This window comes from Heptranchias perlo, chromosome 11, assembly GCF_035084215.1.
Source record: "Heptranchias perlo isolate sHepPer1 chromosome 11, sHepPer1.hap1, whole genome shotgun sequence".
Classification (NCBI taxonomy): domain Eukaryota; kingdom Metazoa; phylum Chordata; class Chondrichthyes; order Hexanchiformes; family Hexanchidae; genus Heptranchias; species Heptranchias perlo.
Window position 1 is genome coordinate 63,272,410 of NC_090335.1, and position 26,432 is coordinate 63,298,841.

The window sequence follows — 26,432 nt, forward strand, 5'->3', positions numbered from 1 at the left end:
AGAGATCGATGGGTATTACTAGATGGATGCTCAATATATCCACTTACTGCAGAGCAGCAATCAACAAAGCAAGTTGAACGATAAACCGTATGGCTAAAAATAAGAGTATGAACTGGAAGAAGTTTAAGCATGCCCTGGTCAAATCACACCTTGAGTGCTGCGTCCATTTCTGGTCACCAGACACAAATCAGACAATAAAACACTGAATGCAATGTTATGCAATTCTTTAATGGACCTCTTCAACTGTTGGTCCAGATGTTGCTCCTGTGCCAAAAAGAAGCACTACCAGCACAAGGTGCCTGGTGGTGAGATACCACCAATCCACATACAGCTTTGTGATGGGCTTGGAGATTTTCTCCAGGTTCTTCTGCTGATCTCCACAATTATCTTTTTTTAGCTGTCTGATTCTTCTCTAGCCAGCTCATTACAACTGTCTTAAATTTTCTGCTTGTCGCCATCTCCAGTTTTGCCCTTCCATTTCACCTTGCTGGTTATCCTCAGATTTGTGTTTCTCAGCTTCCTGTACCAAAGAGCCATTAAACTGATCCTTAGTGTCAGAACTGAAGTATTAGGAGACTGTAGAAACTTTTCAACCATGAATGAAGGTGACTGTAAAATTACCTTATAGTACAATGGTAGCTTAGTGGAGACAAAATCCCTGGAATCATTTAAGAAACAGCTGGATGCCATGGCACGTGGGACTGCCTCAGGTCTTTCTAAATGAATAAGCTGAAAGGGACCAAATGACCTTCCACATCTGTATCTTGTTAATATGTAACTATAATTACCCCTTCCTATCTGTTATCTCCTCCAGCCCTATAACCCTTCCCTCAAACTCTCTGTTCCTCTGACTTTGGCCTCTCATGCACCCACCGGCCTCACCCCCTCCCTTCGCCCCAGCATTAGCGGTCGTGCCTTCAGCTGTCTGGGCCCCATGCTCCGGAATTCCTTTCCTAAACCTCTACGCCTCTCCACCTCCTCCTTTAAGGCCTGCATTAAAACCCACCTCATCTTTTGGTCATCCCTCCTAATATTTCCTCCTTTGTCTCAGCATCCATTTTTGTTTGTTTATACTTCTGTGAAGCGCCATGGACATTTTTCGACATTAAAGGCGCTATATAAAAGCAAGTTGATGCTAATATTCTGTGGTGTTGTTTATGGACAAAAATAGTAAAAAAAAAAGGTTACTCTCTTCCTATAACTTTCTCTGTTTGTATCCCACTCTCCCAGTCTTTTTGTTTTTCTTCCTCTCATTGCATGGCTGTGACACCTCTGTCATTGTCATCTGCGCACCTCTATGTTTGCCTGATTTATTTTGTCACTTTCCTTCCCTCTCTTCGTATTAGTCTCTCTTTTTAAGCAGTGGGTTTGTGTCAGGGGGGAGCATGATTTGGGAGGAAGCAGGAGACTGTGACAACTTGAGGCTGAGAACGAGAAGCAGCAAGACTAGAGAGACAGCTAGCATTAAGCTGGGAGTGGCTTTCATTAACCATATTATAATGCAAGACTTTAAAATATATATATATATATAGATTGCACTAACCATTAATCTTAATCACAGCTTTATCACTTAAAAGGCTAAAGTTTAGTTTGCAGAAGTAATTTGTATCAAAAGCAGAATTGTGGCACTTGGATGTGGTGTCATTGATAGGTCAGGTTCATCAGAGCTCTCCTTCCACAAAACAGTGATGATCCCCTTTGACGGAGCCTCTGCTCTTACTCCCCCCATCTCCTTCCACCTCCCTTAAAATTGAATACTGAAACCTAAGCGATTCTTACATTTACAAACTTTGCTTGGCTTGATCATTCTGTAGGAATTTGTAGAAGAAATTCAAGATGGATCTCTGCTTCCTGACAAAGAAGGAGAAATGAATGATGAACCATTTGCTGCAAATCCTTTGAAGGAGAAAGACCCAAAAAAAACAAAGAAGCAAGCGGGGAAGAAATCGAACAAACGAGGTACGTGAGGCAGGCAGTCTCTGCTAGTCTTTATGGCAACTTTTGTTTCCTCACAAATTTCTCCCCTCTCTTGACAGCATTGAGTTCTTGCTGGGATATGGTTCCATAGGTGCCCTGTAGTATCTTGATCAGGCAACCATTATTTCTTAATCATGTGTTGGCAGGCTAGCTGACTGCAAGGGACATCACAACTGAGCCGTCAACAACACATGCGCACTTCCAGCAGGGGTCAATGGATAGAGTTCAGCAGGGGAACCCCAGCTAGATTTTTCCTTCTCTAATCCAGGGCGCCAAGGTCAAATTTTAGCACATGCTAAGTCCTTTGTTATCCTGAGTAATCTCAAACAACTTTTCAGTCACCTTATCCGTATCCCTGGTCATCCAGGTAATTCAGCTTGTCTCATAGACCTTTTCCTCAACTTCAACCCTATCTCGTATATGTGAGTTGTCACCGCTGGGTTCATTTGGGCACCATCTCATATCTACTTGATATCTAATTTTAAACCAGTCTATGTCTTCTTTGGCAACTATAAGTCAATCAACTAGGAGAATCATTGAAAATTCTTTGCTACCTTTCCCTGGTCCAATTGCTGCGTTCTCTCTTCTGACCTATCTGTGCCACAGAAGTGACCAATATTATTCTAGCTGGCATGGCGACTTCTAGTAGCTCATTCTTTCCCTTCTGTCACAGCCCAAGTCTTGGTTCAGTAATGTTGATTTGCTCGCTTGTAAAATCTCTGGCTCTCCCTCGTGGTATCTTGACCTTTGGAAATTTGCTGGTGTTTCCCCTTTCCTTTAGAATGGAGTTTATTGTTACCCACCTAACTATCACTCTATCACCATTACACGGGTACGTTCTAAAGTTATGGAAGCTTTTGTTATCTCTCAAATTATTCACTCGGTACCTTTAGGCTTCAAAGTAAATGTGAAAAACTGTTAAGTGTTCCATGAGGTTAATTCTTTTGATCAGGATAGAATCATTGGTATCAAAGCTCCATATATGCTCACTTCTTCAGTTTGATTTTGTAGATAAAGCTAATACATGGTACCAGTTGGAATATTTGAACACTAAGTAGCTTGACTGAATACTTTGATATTTAGAGCTCATACTGACTTGACCTGAAGAGAAATCGGTAATGTAGCTGTGAGCGGTTTGATTTGAACAATGAATATAGAACTAGAGGATGCAAGTAAAAAATTAACAGTAGAAATGAGAAGAATTTGCCCTCGCCACACAGAATACCGGATCGGTGAAGCAGTTAATTGCTGAATCGTTTAGCTCTTAAGTAAAAGCTGGACGATTTTCTGATTAAATATGGAACCTAACCTGCTGAAATCATTGAAATTGTGGAGAAGTGATCACAGAAGGACTAATATTGTAGGCTGTACAGTTGGATAGATATTACCTATAAGGGGCAGAGAGAAACTATGCCGAATTTTCCCTCAACAGATTAAATTAATTTCGAATCCATGATAAGGCAAATAGCACATGATATGTGAAAGGAGCAGACTAGATAGGCTGAATGGCATTTCTTCATTCCATAATTTATTATATCTGTGCTACTGATGGGCGAGACTATTTGCTGTTGTAAGATGGGGTTTTCTGACAAGGACTTTTATTATTTATAATTTTTATCTTTAGTTTTAAAAGTTAAGTAATGAGTTTCTTATTACTCAATACAATACTCAAATTATTCATAAGATGTATCCTTATTTTTCAGCTTGTTTTTGGAAATACTGCATCTAGAGGATACCAGACTAACTCCACTTTGGACGGACCCAATCGGCGATCAAGAAAATTAAAACATTTGACAACGAAAGTTTCATCTTTAAGACTTTCAACATTATCCTTTAAATAACAGAATAAAAATCTAATCAGACAACATTTTTTGCCTTGTGTAAAAATTATATCTGAAGAATCTAGTTAAATGTGTATTTAAATGATCCTATTGAAATAAAAGTTTACTTTTTCTTACCAAGTTACCAAGCACTTGGTTTCCAAAGCACTCTATACACTATATATAAACATATGTTAACATTTGGATTCCATTGTGGTTTCCTTGGTACAAAATCCTGACATTTACCTTTCAAACTAAAAGGACTCCCTTGTGAATAATTCCTGTAACACTTGAATTTACTTAGGCATAGAGATTTCAGCTTTTACATCACACGAAGCTGAGCCAGATAGCGTGTGAAGGCAATTCTTCCATACGGGGGATACAAGCTTCCAGGAACTATAAAACTTTTTTTAAAGCAAAGTGTTGAGAGACGGCTGAGTGAAACATCACTTCTTTATCCATTTGTTGCTATAGAAACCTGTTACTGATGCGGCAAATTACAGCTGCACCTCAATATCTTTTTCTGTCAATGTTATTTTGATTTGCTATCATTTCTTTCTTCCCCTTTATAGATTTCCCACACAAAACACCATCCTAGCTGACAGGATGGGCAAGCAACCAGTTCCCTAGGCCCCGATATTACCAGGGAGGCGGGTTGGCAGCGGGGGGTCGACTGGGCGCGTGGGTAACCCACCCAGTAAAATCGGTGGGTTCCCCACGCGATCGCGAGTAAATTGAAGCCACTTACCTTGGCTTCCGGGTTTCCCGTTGGAAACCTGCGTAGTGGGCAGACTGCGCACCCTCATCACAGTCTGTCAGCTGGAGGAGCCCTATTTAAATAGGCAGTCCTCCAATGCTGCTCCTGCAGCAAATAGCCAAAATTACAGCATGGAGCAGCCCGGGGGAAAGGCTGCTCCCAGGTTTAATGATGCCTCAAGCCAGGTCTCACTGGATGGGGTGAGGAGGAGGGGAGAGATCTTCTACCCGGCGGACGGGAGGAAGTGGCCTGCCTCTGCTACCAAGAAGGCCTGGCTCGAGGTGGCAGAGGAGGTCACCAGCACCAGCAACATATCCTGCACCTGGATACAGTGCAGGAAGCGCTCCAATGACCTAACTAGGTCAGCCAAAGTGAGCACACTTACTCATTCTTCTACACTCCATCTCCCACATCACCGCCCCCACCTCACAACTCCTTCTGCATTGCCAACATTACTCTATCACATCACTCCTCAAACTCAAACCTCATCCTAACTTACCTGCACTCATCTCCCCATACTCATCCCACCACTACCACTCAACCCAATCCTTATACAATCTCATGGCTCTGTCTCATACTCACCCGCTGATGCATCTCTTTCACAGTCACCCTCACCCAACCTGCCACTACCTGTGCTGCAACCACAGGAGATGCATCACGTATGAGTAGTAAGAAGCGTAAGGCAAAGGTTTTGTGAGCACAAAGGGGATGCACAAGGGTGTTTGATGGTTTGTCATATCTTTTATTAATATTTGATTTTGGTTCAACTCACATTAAATACTATATTGTCACCACTACTGCCACGTCTTGGCCATTCTTGACTGGCTTGTGCAATAAGTCCCTTTCATGAGGTTCTCCATGAACACCCACACTTGATGCCACCCATTGGGTCACCCTACAGTGGGTGTATGTGTAGTTGCACGACTATTTTGTGCAGGTGCCTGTGGCGCAGCACTGTGTTGTGGAGCTCCATGTGGCGGAGGTGGATGGCGTGCCTGGCGAGGCTGGTAGTGTTGCTCGCCCTCGGATGAAGCGATGAATGCTGCCATGGCGCCCCTATCCTGACGGTGTGAGTTTGAGGAGGGCCACAAAGTAGGTAAATGTATTTGCACAGCAGAGTTTAGGGTAAAAATTAATAATTTTGAGTGGAAAGACAAAGGTGTTGCAGCCAAAACTTTGTCTGAAGTGACAGAGTGCCCTGCTGCAATAAATGAGGTATTCCCCCCAACTGTCATAAAATCCTTTGCATCTCCCACTGGCTGCTGGCTGAAACACCTCTGCTCCAACAAGGAGTGGTTCCCACAGCAAGAGAAACATGCTGAGGATCCATGAAAATTGCACCCCTGCCAAAATCTCCTGTCAATGAGGTCTGTCAAGTACCTCAACTAGGTAACTACGTATTTAAATTGTCATACCGCCGGCTTTAATTTCCGGTGGGAGTCCCGCATGCGGGAGCTGCGCACGCACCCGAACGCATCACTGGGGAACCTGGAAGTGGGTGGGTTGGAGCCGAGCTCCGGACCCACTCCGGGATTCCCCGATTTTACGAGTCCCCCCGCCCCCAATACACCCGCTCGGCCATCCTAAAATCGAACCCCGAAATTCTGCACACAAGAGTGGCTTGAGGTAACTTGACCCTCATTCTGCCTCCTTCTAGGGAAAGTACCTCAACTTCACTCACTGCCTCTCCCAGTAGAAACTCACCAAGTGAGTCAACCAAGATACCCGCTTTGTGCTGCACATCTGTGCAGTTTTCAATGGAAAGAAAAAGTAAAACATAGGCAAACAGCTTTATGAAATATAACACATTACATGAAGGATGGTGTGAACATATCATGCTGGTTTCTTATGGGAACTACTGAAACAGTTAGTTATTCAACCGTAATAAATATAATGTAATACAATTATATTTTTAAAATTAAAATTGTCCAATTTCAGTGTGAGTGTGACTCAGAAAAATATTAAATATTAAATTATCATTGGTACAAACACAACTGATGTATGTTCCACATTCATAGAGTAAAATACACCTCAAGAGCCTCATGTAGTATTAAAAGCAAATCAAAAGCATTTTTTTCCAAAGCAAAACTATACCAAAATGTGAAATCCATAAACAATATTTCTGGTCAAAAGTCAAAAGCATCGTTCAGAAGATAAAAACTACCAAATACCATACTTACTCACACATAAAGACCTCAAATCAAGAAATAACAAATAATAAGGGTTCTTCCCTTTTTCTAATCAACACCAGAGTTCCAGCCAATCATTTGCTCAGGGGCCACTCTTGGATATACAGGAGCACAGGTTTACGTCTGTAATCTCCTGACTTTAATCGTGCCACTTGTGGTGGGGGGCATTTTAGCAAGCCTCATGGGAAGGGAAGGGGGAACTGTAGGACCAAGAGTACAAGAAAAGTTCGACTTTAATACAACCATTTCACTGCATGGCAGCTCGTGGGTGTGACCTTTTATCCAACCGAAAGGGAGAGGACCAAAAGTGCCAAATCAAGAAAGGAAAGTGACATGTGTACACCAAGAAGGGTCAGGAGTTCGGTTGAAAGAATTCAAGGGAGCAGGCGGTGAGCTTCATGGAGAAAGAGAGTAATGGGAGGCTGCCTAAGAGGGAAAAAGACAGGTGCAGCTGAGCAAATTCTTCAATTTTGGAGACAAAATTTATGATCTCCTCATATCTAAGAGCAGTGCAGGGGAAGGAGGTCACAGGAGCTGGGTATGGATGGAGAACAGGAGTTTGGGGTTGGTGCATTATCTCTCAACTTTTCAGCAGCATTCGATACGATTAACCACACCGTACTCCTCCAATGACTCTTCTTTGTCATCCAGGTCTGTGGGACTGCCCTTGCATGGTTCCAGTCCTTCCTATCCAAACACAACCAGTGCATCTCCAGAAATGGATTATTTTCCCTACTATTGGATCCTCCAAAATTTTATCCTTGGTCCTTTCCTCTTCTTTACGTACATGCTGTCCTTTGGCAACATCATCCCAAGGCACAGAATAAGCTCCACATGGTACGGTGTGGTTTTTTTGAAGAGGTGATTAAAGTAGTGGACAGGGGAATGTCAATGGATCTTATTTATATGGACTTCCAGAAGGCATTTGATAAGGTCCCACATAAAGACTGTTAGCTAAGTTAGAAGCCCATGGAATCGAGGGAAAAGTACAGACTTGGTTAGGAAGTTGGCTGAACGAAAGGCGACAGAGAGTAGGGATAATGGGAAGGTACTCACATTGGCAGGATGTGACTAGTGGAGTCCCGCAGGGATCTGTCTTGGGGCCTCAATTATTCACAATATTTATTAACGACTTAGATGAAGGCATAGAAAGTCTCATATCTAAGTTTGCCGATGACACAAAGATTGGTGGCATTGTAAGCAGTGTAGATGAAAACATAAAATTACAAAGGGATATTGATAGATTAAGTGAATGGGCAAAACTGTGGCAAATGGAATTCAATGCAGACAAATGTGAGGTCATCCACTTTGGATCAAAAAAGGATACAACAGGGTACTTTCTAAATGGTAAAAAGTTAATAACAGTGGATGTCCAAAGGGACTTAGGGGTTCAGGTACATAGATCATTGAAGTGTCATGAACAGGTGCAGAAAATAATCAAGAAGGCAAATGGAATGTTGGCCTTTATATCTAGAAGACTGGAGTACAAGGGGGCAGAAGTTATGCTGCAGCTATACAAAACCCTGGTTAGACCGCACCTGGAGTAGTGAGCAGTTCTGGGCACCGCACCTTCGGAAGGACATATTGGCCTTGGAGGGAGTGCAGCGTAGGTTTACTAGAATGATACCAGGACTTCAAAGGTTAAGTTACGAGGAGAGATTACACAAATTGGGGTTGTATTCTCTGGAGTTTCGAAGGTTAAGGGGTGATCTGATCGAAGTTTATAAGATATTAAGGGGAACGGATAGGGTGAATAGAGAGAAACTATTTCCGCTGGTTGGGGATTCCAGGAGTAGGGGGCACAGTCTAAAAATTAGAGCCAGACCTTTCAGGAGCGAGATTAGAAAACATTTCAACACACAAAGGGTTGTAGAAGTTTGGAACTCTCTTCCGCAAATGGCAATTGATACTAGCTCAATTGCTAAATTTAAATCTGAGATGGATAGCTTTTTGGCAACCAAAGGTATTAAGGGATATGGGTCAAAGGCAGGTATATGGAGTTAGATCACAGATCAGCCATGATCTTATCAAATGGCGGAGCAGGCACGAGGGGCTGAATGGCCTACTCCTGTTCCTATGTTCCTATGTACATTGATGATACCCAGCTCTACCTCTCAACTATTCCTCTCGTCCCTATGACTGCTTCAGTGCGTTCTGACTGCGTGTTTAAAATCAAGTCTTGAATGAGTCACAATTTTCTCAAGCTCAACATCAGGAGGATCAAATCCACCATTTTCAACAAGCTGTGCTTCCTTGCTACTGAATCCATTCCCCTCCCTAGCCACCGTCTCTGGCTGAATCACACCATTCACAATCTTGGAATCCTGTTTAACCCTGAGTTGAGCTTTAAACCCCTTAATCTAACCATCATCAAGACTGCTTGGTGTCACTTCAGCAACATCAACACCCTGTCCCTACTTCAACCCCTCTGCCACTGAAACTCTTAATGCCTTTGTCACCTCCAGACTCAACTACTCCAAAATTCTCCCGGCTGGCCTCTCATTCTTCACCATCAAATAGGCATTGGGCCCACTCATTTACATATGTAAGGGACCTAATGCCTGTTTTAGGCAGTCGTTGGGAATGCCTGAAAAATGGCCCAAGCCAATATCTGTTTGGATATCTTTCTGGCATACTTTGGGGGCGGGATGTTGATCCCCAAAATTGGCCCTTGTACCCATAAAACCGGGCGCTGCAAGGTCAAATTTCTACCTCATTGACTCCCAACCCAGGAAACTGGGCAGGGGGGAAAAGCAGCAGGCTAAAGGCCCACCCTGACCCTGTGGGGGTGGGCTTAAGAAAATCCTCCCTGCAGTATCTATGTCAACGTGCAAATCATTAGAAACAAAACTGAGGAAAGACTGGCATTACGATGAAACATTATGTCAGAAACTTGATTTCAGTCAGGGCAAGACAGGGAGCTATATATTCCCAGCTATAAAGATTTTCAGGAGACCGAGAAGGGGAAAAAAAGGTCAATCTGAGTTAAGTAACAATAAAGTGATCTGTAACCACATTAGGAGTACAATATGGACTAAACGGTGGGAAAGAAATTGAGGGTGAGATTTGTAGACAATTTAAAGAGAGGTTTTTAGTAGTAACGCATTTGTAACAATGGAAGCCTTCAATAGTCAGTCAACATAAAGAGAGCTATTGAGTGTTTTTATAAGCACTTAAGTAAAAGGATAGTGAAAGAATATTTTGTCTCAGATTTTGGATCCATAAGACTATCTGTGGAGGAAGTGCACGATCCACTACAGGAAATAATTGGACTAAAAGTAGAAAAGTCAACGGGCCCAAATGCTACGCATCCTAGAATAATGAAGGATACCGGGGAGGAGGTGGTGGAGGGACTAATCATAATTTTCCAAAAATCTTTGGAATTGTGAATTCTGCCAAAGGACTGGAGGGTGCCAATGTTACACCCCTGTTCAAGAAAAGGGAGAAGGAACAGCCAGAAAATTATAGGCCAATTTGTCTTAGCTTAGTTGTAGGTAAGCGTCTAGAATCTGTAATACGAGATGAAATTAGTGAACACAGAGAAGCATGGACAAATACTTCACATCTGTCTTCACTAGGGAAGAGGATGCTGCCAATGTAGCAGTAAAGGAGGAGGTAGTAGTGATATTGGATTGGATAAAAATAGATAAAGAGGAGGTACTTAAAAGACTGGCAGTACTCAAAGTAGAAAAGTCACCTGGTCCAGATGGGATGCATCCTAGGTTAATGAGGGAAGGTGGAAATTGCAAAGGCTCCGGCCACAATCTTCCACTCCTCCTTACATATGGGGATGGTGCAGGAAGACTGGGGGATTGCAAATGTTACAACCCTGTTCAAAAAAAGGGAGAGGGATAAACCCGGCAATTACAGACCAGTCAGCCTAACGTCGGTGGTGGGGAAACTTTTAGAGACAATAATCCGGGACAAAATAAATTGGCAGTTGGAAAAGTATGGGTTAATAAATGAAAGCCAGCACGGATTTGTTAAAGGAAAATTGTGTTTGACTAACTTGATTGAATTCTTTGATGAAGTAACAGAGAGGGTTGATGAGGGTAGTGCGATTGATATTGTGTATATGGACTTTCAAAAGGCGTTTGATAAAAGTACCACATAATAAACTTGTTAGCAATATTGAAGCCCATGGGATTAAAGGGACAGTGGCAGCATGGATACAAAATTGGCTAAGGGATAGAAAGCAGAGAGTAGTGGTAAACAGTGGTTTTCAGACTGGAGGTAAGTATATAGTGGCATTCCCCATGGGTCAGTATTAGGACCATTGCTCTTTTTGATATATATTAATGACCTTGTCCTGGGTATAGAGGGCATAATTTCAAAGTTTGCAGATGACACTAAACTCAGAAATGTAGTAAACAATGTGGAGGATAGTAACAGACTTCAGGAGGACATCGACAGACTGGTGAAATGGGCAGGCACATGGCAGATGAAATTTAACGCAGAAAAATGTGAAATGATGCATTTTGGTAGGAAGAATGATACAATTTTAAAGGGGGTGCAGGAACAGAGAGACCTGGGGGTGCACATACACAAATCTTTGAAGATGGCAGGACAAGTTGAGACGGCTGTTAAAAAAGCATACGGGATCCTTGACTTTATAAATAGAGGCTTAGAGTACAAAAGCAAATCAGTTATGCTAAACCTTTATAAAACACTGGTTAGGGCTCAGCTGGAGTATTGTGTTCAATTCTGGGCACTACACGTTAGGAAGGATGTCAACGCCTTAGAGAGGGTGGAGAAGAGATTTACTAGAATGGTGCCAGGGATGAGGGACTTCAGTTATGTGGAGAGACAGGAGAAGCTGGGGTTGTTGTTCTTGGAACAGAGAAGGTTAAGGGGAGATTTAATAGAGGTGTTCAAGATCAAGAACGGTTTTGAAAGAGTAAATAAGAAGAAATTGTTTCCGGTGGCAGAAGGGTCAGTGACCAGAGGACACAGATTTAAGGTGATCGGCAGAAGAGCCAGAGGCGATATGAGGCAACATTTTTTTACGCAGCGAGTTGTTATGATCTGGAATGCACTGCCTGAAAGATGGTGGATGCAGATTCAATAGCAACTTTCAAAAGGGAATTGGTTAAATACTTGAAGGGAAAAAATTGACAGGGCTATGGGGTAAAAGCAGGGGAATTGGATGATTTGGATAGCTCTTTCAAAGAGCCAGCACAGGCACGATGGGCTGAATGGCCTCCTCCTGTGCTGTATCTACTATGAAATCAGGAACAGGCAGCATGGGCTGTAAAGGACAGGATGTACTTGACTAATTTCATTGACTTTATGAGGGAAACCTGAGTGTGTGAAGTGAATACAGTGGGTATTGTGTATATGGATTTTCCAAAGATATTTGACAGTGCTCCACAAAACTGATCATGACAATTAAGGCCCATAGTATTAAAACGAACATAGCCACGTGGATAGAGATGGCTAAGAACAGAAAGCAAAGAGTAGGAGTAAATGGATGGTTATCAGGTTGGCAGGATATGTTTAGGGATGTAGCCCGTGGATCTCTTCTGCTTTACGTTTGTATAAAATGATTTGTACATAGACACAAGAGGAATGATATTTAATTTTCTGATTATACCAAATTAGGGGGCATGGAAAACTATGAAGCTGATTGTGGGAGGTCATAGACAGATTAGCAAAGTGAGCAGATGGGAGGGAGATGCAGTTCAATGCAGAGAAATGTGAAGTTGCGAAAGGAAATAGGGAAAGGAAGTAAATATCCCAAATGTTAAGATCCTTAATAGAGTGGAGATGCACAGGGGTGGAGATAATATTGATCCTTAAAAAGGTGGGAGGGCCAGTAGAAAAGGCCATAAAAATGGCAAATGGGATTCTGGGTTTGAAAGATGTGGATATTGAATATAAAAGCAGGGAAGCGATTTTGCATTTGAAAAAGACATTTGTTAGATCCCAGGTGAAGTACTGGGTGCAATTCTGGACACTAAATAATAATAGGAGGGCTAACAAAGCCAAGCGGAAAGTGTTGAAGATTCACTGGAATTATACCAATTGAAGTCAATGGAAAATTGGGTGCAGTGTAAAACAGGCGACTGATCAGGCGGGTTAGGTTAAAATTACCCCCCTCATTAATGTTTATTATTCTCTGTTCCCACAGAACAGTAGACCATGTAGGGAAAAGCCCTGCAAAAGGAGCATGCGTGGGCTAACAAAGTAGCTACCAGTTACTGATCAAGTCAGCAGCAGTTCTAGGATGTCACAGATTTTCGTACATGTGACATTAGAGGCTGCTTCAAAACAAACAGCCCACAGCAACAGCAAAGCAGACCCTGGCTCCATTGCAGGTACCTCAGGCCGCCAGTTGGCTACGCAGTCCCCTCCAATAGCACTCGCTCAGCTTGGGGAGAACACAAAAGTGGGGGAGGGGGGACAGGGACATCAAAAACAAACATGTGTGTTGTGAACTTCAACAAGGAGAAAACACAAACGCCTAAGTACCAAAAGCAAAATAAATTTTATTCACGTTCAATTGATCTTGGTCTGTCATGTTTTCATTTCTCAGGGAACAAAAAGCGTCAGTTGTTTAAAGTAAACCAAACTAAATGCACACAGTTCTCTGCAACAGATATACAGGTAAAGCAAATAGCACTTCCATCATTCTAAATATCTCCAATAGAAAGCTATAATGTCCAACTGCATACCTCACTGAGAGAACTGTACACGCTCCTCCAACACCTAACTCCCAGCCTTCATTGCTTGATCTTCTGCTGGTAGTTGCTGCACATCCTCCTGCTCGTCCATGGCTTGCGGCTGTTCATCGTCCAAGTCCATGACGATACCTCTGTCCATAGCAACATTACACAAGATGCTGCATTCATTTTGCACACTTTCTCTTGGGCATATTGTAAAGCCCCCTGATCTGCTTGCTCATGTGCTATTGTAGCTGCTGGGATAGGAAGGTTGGGGTGGGGTGGGGGGGGGGGGGGGCGTTCAGAGCTATCATCAGCCACGTTTGCAGCACATAAGCCATTATCTCCAAGGATCCAGCTGTCCATTCTCCCTTCTTTTTACAAAGAGCTGCAACAAGTTTGATTGCCTCAGAATGGAAATCTGTGCATCTCCTGGGATTTGGGCATAGAAGTGGAGTGTTTCTTTGCACTGGTAGCATACAATTTGCATATTTATGAAATAATATCCCTTCCTATTTAATATGCAATAGATTTAATAGAGGGTGAACAGATGGCATACAATCAGTGATACTCTGTATCTTGGCGAACCCATCAAGTTGGTCATACTCCAGCTGCCTCTGCTGGTCAATACTGAAGATTGGGTGGTTCGATGCTGGGTGACCGGTGATACAGGGCTTCAGTTACTCCTTCAAAGAATATGGCACGACAAAGCAACTTACTCCCAAGATATTCCCTGTGGATATCTAGAAGGACTTTGTTGCATAAAAGTTGAGGGTGATGGTAAGTTTCACCGCCAGTGTGAATAGTAAAAGCAGGAACAGTCTTCAATCAGATGGCATACCTCAATCACAGACTCCCTGCTGAGCCCGAGTCCAGTCACGGGCTGCTCCCCCATCCTGCCCAAGTAGGTCACTCTAATATCATAAATGGCTTCTGGTATTATGCATACATATGTTTTTTGCCATTTTTACCCTTTGCACTCCCAAGCCGACTCATCCTCCTGCTGCAAGATACACAGCAGTGGCCGCTATGCTCATGTTCTGGGGCAGAAAGCTGCTCTGTGCTATTCAACTCTATCACTGCTGTGGTGATACTTCAAGTTCATACTCTAAGATCACCAACTACATGTAGAGTCTGGTGTTAAATACTCAACTTTTAAATTATCGTTTTTCACAATTAGCTTTAATAAGGCCGTAAGTAAAAATGTGTTTCTTATCTCACTTTTCACAAACCCATTTTTGGATAGGAATAATCAGAGGACTGCTACACATGCTGAATGACCTGTTTGCATTGCTGTCAATATTACACCCCCATTTAACTACTCCACTTTTTCAATAAAATTTTCAAACAGAGGAAAATATTGTCCCTGGAAACTAAAATGATCAGCCAGACATTATTATAAACTAATATGATTGCATTAAGGTTATCTGTTAAGGTGTCTACTTTAATTATAGTCTACGTACAAAGAGTGAAAAATCTGCCGTTTTGTTAAACATTTGGAAACTGATGGACTCTGATTCATTATTTAGCAATAAACTGCACTCTTACTCACTTTAACACACAAGACTTCACATGTACATTCTGAACTGTACAAATGGACTTATTTCATTCTCTTTGCAACGTCTAAGTATGCGATCTGAATCTCACGATTAGCAGGGCATGTGTTTACAAATTCCTCCCTTTCATAAGCATTATTCAGGTATCTCCAAATTCCAGTCATTTCCATTGGGATCTCAAAATTTCGGTATTTCATTGCTACGATCTAAATGAAGGAAAAGAGACAAAACATTTAATCGCTTGATATACTTGATATACAGATGTGCAGTCAGTGCAGTTTAACATAACAAAATTACTTTTCTGTTAAAATGTAAATGATGTGAGGGGGACTCGATTGTGCACACTGTCCTTTCAACTCAGTTCTAGCCCAAACTGATAGGATAAATCTGCAGACTGCAAAGGTCCAACATGAAATGTGTTTGGATACATCATAAAGCACATCCTCAATACACCTGGATCCACAGCACAAAACATCCCCTAATTTAACAATTTCAGAAAGTCTGCAGGTGTGGCTGGTGTAGGAAATTAAGGTGTCACGTTGGAGTAGTACACAGGAACTTCATAGAAGCAGGCTATTCAGCCCCTCAAGCCTGTTCCGCCATTCAATTAGATCATGGCTGATCTGTATCTTAACTCCATCTACCCGCCTTGGCTCTGTAACCCTTAATACCCTTGCCTAACAAAAATCTATCAATCTCCGTTTTGAAAATGTCAATTGACCTAGTCTCCAGCTTTTTTTTTGGGGGGGGGGAAAGAAAGTTCCAGATTTTCACTAACCTTTGTATGAAGAAGTGCTTCCTGACATCACCCCTGAACAGCCTAGCTCTAATTTTAAGGTTATGCCCCCTTATTCTGGACTCCCCCACCAGAGGAAATAGTTTCTCTCTATCTATCATATCAACCTTTTTAATTGAGGTATGGGGTGTTCCTCTGACGTCAGAGGTGTTGGGACACAGAGTGGAAGGAGTCATATTTTGCTACTTGTGCTCCATCTAACCCGGGAAGTTGATGCCAACTGTTGGAGACCTTAAATAGGAAAAATTCCCTAGTGTGGGAATCTGGGGTGGGAATATGGGTGGAGAATAAGAATGATCTCTTTGACAGGTCAAAAGTGTTGACTGAGGTTGATCATGGGCTGAATGGGCTCAGCTTCCCAAGTGCTGATGCAGAGAGTGTTGGAGAGGGAGAAAAAGTGGGGCATAAAAGAGTTCAACATTTTGAGTATTTTTTGACGCTTGCCAGTGAGTTTGCCAAGACCTTGTTAGATCCTTTGTTCTTCTGAATTCCTAACTTTTTAAATTACTTGTTATACAGTTAAATGGAATTGCCTTGAAAGAATCAACTTAGTCTATTTTAACTTCACACACATAAATTGTAAAAACTCAAACAGTGCTCAGAATTTATTTCCACAAAAATAAATCAGTGCCTTTACTATTATGTGTGCCTGTGAACAGTGCATCTCAATTCTTCTGTCCTTTTACTACCTATTGAACGTCAACACAATAGCTCAACATTGAGAATGGCTTTTTCTTTGCCTAAGTCCAATAAATGCTGGAAAATATATGAAGTACTAGTATTATAGAGTTTACTAAACACATCACACAGCAGAATGAACGGTGTGAATGGATTAGAAATTTCTCGATCAGCAGATATAAAAGCCCCTAAACACATGGGGGAAGGTGAAATTCGACCTTGTTTCGTCCATTATTCGGGCATGAAACGGGGGCAAAATGCACCAATTTTGTGGGACTATTTCCTATGCCTTAATGAATTTCTGCCTGTTGATTCTTGGCACAGTATACCCTGACCCTGTCTCACTTTGGTCATAGCGACTGGTGTGACAAAGTGAGGTTGCTATTGATAACGGAAGAACAATAGCGATATGATGTTTGAGGTGCACCATTCATAAGAGATGTCGGACATTGGGTGGAAATTTGCACAGAAGGTACCTGAATGTTCCAAAGTAGGATACCTTTTGTTTTAGAAAATGCAGCGATGCATACATTATATAAGATAAGCTTAGGATCATAATTAAATACGAACTCAGCCTCCAGTGCTAATAGGAAACACAACAAACCTTGATAATGTGAAGCTTTGGCAGGAGATTGCAATCCGCCAGGGTCAAATAATCTCCATCTAGGTATTTTCTGTTAGAACAAATATCTTCCTCTGTACTATTAGCGTCAATCTCTTCAGGTAAAGGTGTGTTTAAATAATCATCTAATTTCTTCAGAGCTTTCAATAAGGCCTTTTCCAAACCTGAAGAAATGGGAGAAAAGTGATTGTCGGTATCATAAATGAGAGAAAGAGAAAGAAATAATAATAAGTGGGAAACCTTGCTCGTTCTTCAGCTACCTGACTCTGGGGCATGGAGGCAAATTCATTACTTTCCTCCTAATTTCAGATTTTCTGCTCCTTTCTTCTTTCCTTTATTTTTCTCTTAAGCAGTTCTACCCACCTTTTATCTTGCATTATCTTTCCTTCCCTTCTGGTACTATTTTGCATAGTTTCACCACCCCCCCCACCAACTCCTCTTCTCAACAATTCTCCTCCGACGCCGTCCAATAAAATCCTGCTACATACACGGGTTGAAAACTCCATTGGTTCAAGATCTGACTTATTTTGGGGGATCGAGGAGCAACAGAAGATTCTACTTGGAGTTGACGGAACAGTAAACTTCACTACACTTGGTGGAGTGGAAACGAATTTCTGCAACGTACTGAAATGTTATATATTGTTGTCGTACAATTTTAACCACTTGGTGGCACTGTCCTGAACTCCGACATACTCTGAAGCTGTTTGGTGGAGTCATGCAATCAATTTCATGTATAACAGTCGACAAAGCTGAAGTAGCGAAGAAGGGTGGAGATATCATTTAATACTAGAGAAAAGCTTAACAATCAATATTCAGCTCAGCCCTGAGACACTTTGATGCCTTGTACTGTGTGTTACTCTGTATAATAGGGACAAAAGCGACATTACTCATCATTGTTGCTCATCATCCAGTAACATACAAAGGCTGGACACAACGATCACCTCCAGATAAAATATACATTGTCGGATACTAGATTATAGCAACAAGACCCTCATCATAAGCAGGAGAGACTGAAAGATCAGATATTCGTTTACTCTCCATTTGCTTGTGCTTACCAACATTTGCCCCCTTTTTCTACTATAATAAGGTATTGGGGAGACCATGAGGATGGCTGGTGTGAGAAATAGGAGAATTATTTGTGCAGTCGTGGTGCTTTGCTGAGGTTGATGTTAAGGCACACTGTTGGGGCAGAGCACAGGGTGCTTTCTTTTACATTTAACGGGTGTCTGACCTGGAAGTATTTCTCTCCCTGAAAAGGCTGTGGATGCTGGAACAATTGGAGCTTTCGAGACTGAGAGCGATAGATTTTTGCTAGGCAAGGATATCAAGGGATATGGAGCTAAGGCAGGTAAATGGAGTTGAGGTACAGATCAGCCATGATCTAAATGAATGATGGAATAGGCTCGAGAGGCTGAATGGCCTACTCCTGTTCCTACCATGCTCTCCTTGCCGGCCTCCCACCCTCCGTAAACTTGAGCTCATCCAAAATTCTGCTGCCTGTATCCTAACTCACACCAAGTCCTGTTCATCTATCACCCCTGTGCTCGCTGACATTAACTTCTGGTCCGGCAATGCCTCAATTTTAAAATTCACATCCTTATTTTCAAATCACTCCATGGCCTCGCCCCTCCTTATCTCTGTAACCTCCTCCAGCCCTACAACCCTCTGAGATCTCTGAGCTCCTCCAATTCTGGTCTCTTGTGCATCCCCGATTTTCATCGCTCCACCATTGGCGGCCGTGCCTTCAGCTACCTAGGCTCTAAGCTCTGGAATTCCCTCCCTAAACCACTCTGCCTCTCTACCTCTCTCTCTTCCTTTAAGATGCTCCTTAAAATCTGCCTCTTTAACCAAGCCTTAAGAGGCTCGGGGTGGGGGGGGAAATTGGATAAGGGCCATTTTTGGGCGTAGGTAGCGTGATGCGCTATTACCCCGTGCCCAATGACCCATGCGCAGGCAGGACGCAAGTTTCAGCTGGCCCGAGGACTCACCTGCAATCAGCGTTCCATTCTGGACCTTGCACGTGGAATCAATGCAATTCGCACTTTCCAGCACCAAGGGGAGCTCAATCTCTTAAAGAGAGGATGTTTCTTAAAAATCTCTTAAAGGTAGCTGGTACCTGTTATTTGCTGAAAATAACAATCTACTGTCTGCACGGATTCTGAACAAAAGATCAGACATCACACATGTAAAACACAGATGCCGATCCCATCCCTATGTTTACACGCTGATGAGTTATGTTAAAACATTGAATAAAGGTTGCGCACTACTAAATCCCACATCCTCCAATCTGCAGGCCAGATCTCACCAATCTGCCGATCTGAGTTGGTACCAGGCCTGTGAGAGTGCGTGCACCAAGGTTCTCTGCTGATGCACTGGAGACCTTGGTGTAAGAGGTGGACAGAAGGAGGGACATCCTATATCCACGGTGGGAGGGGGGGGGAGGGGGGAGGGGGGGGAGGGGGGGAGGGGGCAGGGGCAAGAGGCCCTCCAGACATATATCCAACAGGCAGTGGGAGGCATCAGGGGACGAATTCAATGCCAGGCGCACAGCACCACGAACATTGATGCAGTGCAGAAAGAAGTTCAATGCTTTGACACGAGTGGTCAAGGTGAGTGAGGTCAACTGTCAAGTCATGTCTCCTACCAACTGCACCACTCGCCACATCCACTGCTCCACGCACTACACCCATCACCCACATACCAACAAACTCTTTCCATCAGTACTCAACTCTTCCTCTCACCCTTACACATTACCACTGTTGTAAGCCGCTCACCCACAGCTCACAGGCCACACACACTGGCATTTATTCAACCACGACAGGCACATCACCCAGACACACATCCTGCTTTCTTGCAGAAGGTGCCGCATAATAGGAGGCAGCAAGTGGCAGTGGCATTTAGCCCCTCGACCTGTTCCACCATTCAACGAGATCATGGTGGACCTGTGACCTACCTCCATATACCCGCCTTAGCCCCATATCCTTTAATACCTTTGATTCACAGAAATCTATCAATCTCAGATTTAACATTCACAAGCGAGCTAGCATCAACTGCCATCTGCAGAAGAGCGTTCCAAACTTCTCCCACCCTTTGTGTGTAGAAGCATTTCCTAACTTCACTCCTGCACCTCCTGGCTCTAAATGTTAGGCTATGTCCCCGCGTCCTGTATTCAAGACGCAGAGACCTCCAAAAACAGTTACAAATGAGTCGGCAGCCAGAAGCAATAATCCAGCCACTAACTGTAAATCCTGCATGGTCCCTTTAATTAGCGCTGATGGGGGGGTCCTCCTGGCACTCTAAGACACGTTCAATTGGTCGGGGTTAAGACTGTGCGTTGAGTTGAGCATTAAGTCCCAAGATGGTGTCTATCACTTTAAATCAGTGTTGCCCACTGATTGAAGCCATTTTCTCCCTACGTTACATGATTCCAGCTAACCTGAGCTAACTCCTATACCAAGATGGCGTCCGGTGCATGTCACACTGGAAGCGTGCGTGCAATCCAAGACGCCATCTTGGATGTCAGAGAGGTCGCGTAGCATCGAAACAACGGTCGCTATACGGCCCAATTTAGCGCCCTCGGTGTCAAATTTTCTTTGATAACGTTCCTGTGAAGCACCTTGGGATGCTTTACTACGTTAAAGGTGCTATATAAATGCAGGTTGTTGTTGTTAATACTGATGGGGGGAGGAGTACTCAAATTGGAAAAGTGTTCCATTCACCGTACCTTTCAGCTTAAACACAAAAAAAAAGTCGATCTTCGACATCAAGTTTTTTTTTCAAATTAAGAAACAATGGCAGTCTATGAGCCAGAGTGCAGTTGTAATAAAATGAAAAGAAAAGCAACTCATTAAGGGGAACACACCCAAAACATCATACCCTGTCTTTTCTCTTCACTGGTGCTAACTGACCTGCTATGTATTTCCAGCACATTTGTTTCTTTATTTTCCCCACACCTTACTTACTTTCATTTGTATCTTTCCTCGTGTTCTTAATGTATGCTGAGAACTTGGCAAACACGTCATTTCCTGCTGAATTAGATTCCGGATATCTGGCAGAAAGCTTCGGATACCTGGGAAATACATTGTTGTTGTTACACGTCCTTCAGAGCAAACACCTTTCGGAAACATTTTTATTTACTGGTGTCACACTGCACCATGCTGGCTGGGAGAACTCACTTCACCTAAAAGATCCTTGACCACTCACTCGATGGTTATATGTGAACTTCGAGCAAAGGGGTCACTGGACAGCAATCAGGAACAGGAACGCTGGCCTATTCCTCTTAGCTCTGGGACTCTGAAGCAAATGGTAGCAACTCCAATGTAAGCTCAACTAACTAGAGGTGGACGCTGAGCCTTGGCAGGGTGTGTGGATCAGGTCCGCACTAAGAAACTGCTTGGATTTCATTATTTTGGTTTAGTCTCATGCAGTTCATTTATGGATGTGCTGCACAAAATTGGGCTGAGGGACCTTCCTTGAATTATTCAGTTGTATATTGAGCGGTTTTCCGCCACTGAGTCCTGTTAAAAGGTCAAGTTGATTTTATGCACAAAATGCAGAGACAAACCTTGGTGGTACCAACTTGTCTTCTAGGAATTCTTCTATCTTGTTAACATCTGTTTTGACCTCTCCATTGAAGGTCAAAAATGGAGGATTTGTGCCAGGGGCCAGATTTTGCAAGTCTGCAGGCTTCCTGTAGGGAGACAGCAGGATGCAAAATTGTACCAATGAAATACTTTTGTACTTACACAAAATATCAACGATCTACCACTACTGCTAGAACTGATGTCATTAAGGTCGATGAAAGTTCAGAAAAAGACCTTCCAAACTTGATGAAACAACAACACACTTTTAACGTAGAGAAACATCCCACGGTGTTTCACAGAGGCATAAGGAAAATGGATGCTGAGCGAAAGAAGAAGAAATCAGGACAAGTGACCAGAAACTTGGTCAAAGTGGTGAGTTTTAAGGAGGGGGCACAATAGGAAAGAGTCGGATGAATGGAAAGCTCGGGGGGAGGAAGAGGTTGTAGGACTGCAGGAGGTTAAGTTTGATTTAAATAAACCCCCATTTACCGTCACTAGATGTCACTATTCTCCTTTGTAAACAGCATAATGAGATACTGTAAAGCAAGCTAGCGACATCTTAGAATCATAGAATCACGGAAGGAGGCCATTCAGCCCCTCGAGTCTGTGCCGGCTCTATGCAAGAGAAATCCAGCTAGTCCCACTCCCCCTCCCTATCCCTGTAGCCCTGCAAATTTTTTCTCTTCAAGTACTTATCCAGCTCCCTTTTGAAGGCCATGATTGAATCTGCCTCCACCACTCCCTCGGGCAGTGCATTCCAGATCCTAACCACTCGCTGTGTAAAAAAGTTTTTCCTCATGTCATCTTTGGTTCTTTTGCCAATCACCTTAAATCTATGCCCTCTGGTTCTTGACCCTTGACTGGCAACAGTTTCTCTCTATCTTCTCTGTCTGGACCCTTCATGATTTTGAATACCTCCATCAAATCTCCTCGCAACCATCTCTGTTCCAAGGAGAACAACCCCAGCTTCTCCAGTCTATCCACATAACTAAAGTCCCTCATCCCTGGAAACATTCTAGTAAATCTCTTCTGCATCCTCTCTAAGGTCTTCACATCTTTCCTAAAGTGCGGTGCCCAGAACTGGACACAATACTCCAGTTGTGGCTGAACCAGTGTTTTATAAAGGTTCATCATGACTTCCTTACCTTTGTACTCTATGCCTCTATTTATAAAGCCCAGGATCCAATATGCTTTTTTAACCGCTTTCTCAACTTGCCCTGCCACCTTCAACGATTTGTGTACATCCCAGATCTCTCTGTTCCTTTACCCCTTTTAGAATTGTGCCCTTTAGTTTATATTGCCTCTCCTCATTTTTCCTTCCAAAATGCATCACCTTGCATTTCTCTGCATTAAATTTCGTCTGCCATGTGTCCGCCCATTCCACCAGCCTGTCTATATCCTCTTGAAGTCTATCACTATCCTCCTCACTGTTTACTACACTTCCAAGTTTAGTGTCATCTGCAAATTTTGAAATTGTGCCCTGTACACCCAGGTCCAAGTCATTAATATATATGAAGAAAAGCAGTGGTCCCAGCACCGACCCCTGGGGAACACCACTGTACACCTCCCCCCAGGATCTTGCGCATGATTTTTACACCAAGCTGGGTACCCCACGCCCCCAGAGATATTCGCGTGGGGGACCCAGAAGCGAATTGAGCGCATCGCAATCTGCGATCACAACTCAATTGAAAGTGAGTATTTGAGATTCTGGGTTTGCCACGCGCCAGGCTGACTGCCTGTCAGCAGTGAAAGGTGCTGCAAATCAGAGAAGGGGGTGGGAGGGAGAGAGAGATCGTTGACACTTCAAAAAATCAGGGGGGGGTGGTTGAGAGTTGTGGATGACATCGGGAGAGGGGGCCGGCCAGCATCGGGGATCGGGGTGGGGGGAGGTGGTCAGCCAGCGATGTCATTCTGGTGGGGCGGGGGGGGTGTTGGCTCATCGTGGGGTCCTGTCAGCCAGGTGAGCTCGTTGGGCCTGGATGAAGCACTCCTGCTCCTCCGGACCCACAAGCATTGCAATAAAGGCATTCACCGCCTGCTTTCGCCTGACGTGAAGTGATGGGAAACCCAAACAGGTAAGGTTAAATTCATTTAAGTTTTCCAATACACAAAATATTAAGTAATTCAAGTATTGCAATGAGGTACAATGCCCCTTTAAGTATCGGTCCATCAGCTTTAAGAGGGGGCAGGACTTCCTGGTGTCTACTGTACCTACACAATACAAAACTGCCCGGGTTAAACCCAGAAGTGGGTGCATTGGAGCCGGGATGCGGTCCCGCTCCTAATATCTACTATTTTGACTGCCCACATGTTCCCAACCCAGCCGTTCTTGGGGGTTAAAATTACCCTCATTATTTCTGTTTAGGTAACACATATTTTGAGAACAGCTGCCCTTAAGCGCTGACCTGCAACAGAAACGGTTAGGAGTGAGTTTCAAGATCAAATAGGCAAGACAAGTTGTAAACATATGAGGCCTCTTTTTCAGAGTAAGGTACAGTCTACTCCTGATAGATCAAAATAATTTCTGCACTAAAAAAAATTCAAACGATCCAGTAATTCAAAGTAAGCGACTTCAAATAACATAGAGTAGACTTTACATCAGAACAGGCTGCACTTTAAAACCAGAACGAGTGAGACTTGACAAGCCTGTTTTGACTGTGATTAAACTGTTCAAGCTTCTATTTGAGCAATGCAAATAAAACAAAACATTCTGTGCACAACAGAATGCAACACATTTCCTGTACACGATTTTGCAGACGACAGGCAAAATGTAGCTGCGTTGGTATGAAAACATTAACAGAAATTGTTCCCCAAGCCCCCAAGTGAGATCAGCTAACAGCACAGAGCGGGGATCAAACCTGGGACCTCCTTGGTCTATATGGCTCCATTGCACATCTGGGCAATGCACTTACCAACTGCATCAGCTGGGGAGTTATTGTGCACTTTTAAATTGCGCCTTTGTGTGTTGCTCTCCTGCTTATATAATTGGGAGTTGGAAGCCTGTCTCTTTCGGCACACTGGGCTCCACTGTTCATACAGAGGCACACTGGACAGCATACCAGTGGGTCAGGGTCTGGGTATATAGGTCAATTTTATATCAAAGGCAGAATCATAGGCCCAGAAATAACTCAAGATGGTTTACACTGTGGAGTACAGCTGTCAGAGCAAAACCCACATCCGTGAGGTCGGTTGCACTCCTGTTGTGTAAAAATGACTTTAAATTCTGGCCCTCAAAACAGAGATTACATTAACATCACAATACATCATTTTAGGTGCACCATTTCCAAGGAAGTGAAATTTAAGACCTCTCCACAAGGACAAATTTTGATTTTAATCTAATCTCTAAAATCATGCTGCCAGTATTTACATTAATTTCCATTCTAAATGGTAGAATAAAAACAAAGATCAGTTTAGGTTTGTAAAACTTTTACCTCTTTAGGTCAATTGTTGTGACATTAAATATCACGCCTTTTAGCCAAAGGATCATAAAGAGCCGCTGGGAAAATGGGCAGTTTCCAATGCTTTCCCCGTCACCACCAGCCTGTAAAGAAAGGTCATAAACTTGCGTCATTGTGCTTTTCTGAACAGTTGTTAGTTGGACGACTGACTACAACACACTCAAGCACTCGCAGAAAGCAATAAACAGCACTTGAAATTTCTTACCACCCAGGAACCTTCTGGGTAGCACATATCTCTTATATCTTCCAAAATAGGCACCTGTACCGCTGTAAGACAACTTTCTATAAATTCTTAATAGTTGAATATTGTGCAGCAGAATTAAAGAACATACGGAAGAGGAAACGGTCATTTGTCAAATGAGTCACGGGGCATTCTCAAATCAGGTCTGACTCTGGGCCGGCCTCACATCTGCCACCCTCCATAAGCTTCAGCTCATCCAAAACTCTGCTGCCCACATCCTAACTCACACCAAGTCCCGTTGACCCATCATCCCTGTGCTCGCTGACCTACATTGAAATTCTCATCCATGTGTTCAAATCCCTCCACGGCCTCGCCACTTCCTATCTCTATAACCACCTACAGCCCTACAAGGCTCCGAGATCTCTGCATGCCTCCAATTCTGGCCTCTTGTGCATCCCCGATTTTCACCACCCCATCACTGGTGGCCATGCCTTCAGTTGCTCTGGAATTCCCTCCCTAAACCTCTCTCTCCTCCTTTAAGACTCCTTAAAACCTACCTCTTTGACCAACCTTTTGGTCACCTGTCCTAATATCTCCTTATGTGGCTCGGTGTCAGATTTTGCCTGTACTGTGCTGCTAAAGGAACGACACAAATGCAAGTTGATTATGTGTTGGAATCAGGATACAGCATTTCCAAGCAATTGAATAAACTTCATGGAATTGTGGATGGAAAAAATGTTTTAAAATATTTCTGATAAGCAGTAAGTTTCGTCAAAAAAAATGGCAAAACTACTTTAAAATAAAAGCTTGAAGGATTCAGCTGAACTTTTTTTCAAAAGACAAGTGTCATTCAATCATCATACACAAAGGTTTGCAATCCTTGGATGTCCTTTGAAAAAATAGAACATTTTTGTAGGAAAAACAATAACTGGTGGTTCAGCACCATTGGAAGTATTACTACCGGTAGAATTTATGTGCAATATTTGTGCACTGATTGCGTATGTGTAATTGGGAACCTTTACCATGACTGAATCCACACCACTGCCCACATATTCCTGCTGCAGGAGCAAAGCACGCCTGCGAAGGTTCACCAATGACAATTCTGCATGAGTACGGTGCAAATATAGGTCTATGGAACATGGGATCCATTTGC

The 26,432-nt window shown here is 43.1% G+C and overlaps 1 protein-coding gene across 1 annotated transcript; it reads right to left on the bottom strand.

Annotated features, from left to right (window-relative positions):
• Positions 1 to 13,242: 13,242 nt before the first annotated feature.
• Positions 13,243 to 25,169, bottom strand: LOC137326997 (chloride intracellular channel protein 4). Its single transcript, XM_067992375.1, has 5 exons — positions 25,072 to 25,169; positions 21,622 to 21,747; positions 21,020 to 21,126; positions 17,040 to 17,221; positions 13,243 to 15,167 (listed from the first exon to the last, which is right to left on the bottom strand). Exons 1-5 carry the CDS (start codon positions 25,125 to 25,127, stop codon positions 15,006 to 15,008), a joined length of 633 nt encoding a protein of 210 aa, XP_067848476.1. The 5' UTR covers positions 25,128 to 25,169; the 3' UTR covers positions 13,243 to 15,005.
• Positions 25,170 to 26,432: the final 1,263 nt, after the last annotated feature.

What these genes read in the sequence shown, in the direction of transcription:
- LOC137326997 (XM_067992375.1), bottom strand. Translation starts at nt 25,127, where the DNA reads ATGATCCTTTGGCTAAAAGGCGTGATATTTAATGTCACAACAATTGAC. An exon ending in ACAACAATTGACCTAAAGAG is followed by an intron (nt 21,748 to 25,071) that starts GTAAAAGTTTTA and finishes GTCTCCCTACAG; the next exon opens with GAAGCCTGCAGACTTGCAAA. An exon ending in GAGGAAAGATACAAATGAAA is followed by an intron (nt 17,222 to 21,019) that starts GTAAGTAAGGTG and finishes CCATTTCTTCAG; the next exon opens with GTTTGGAAAAGGCCTTATTG.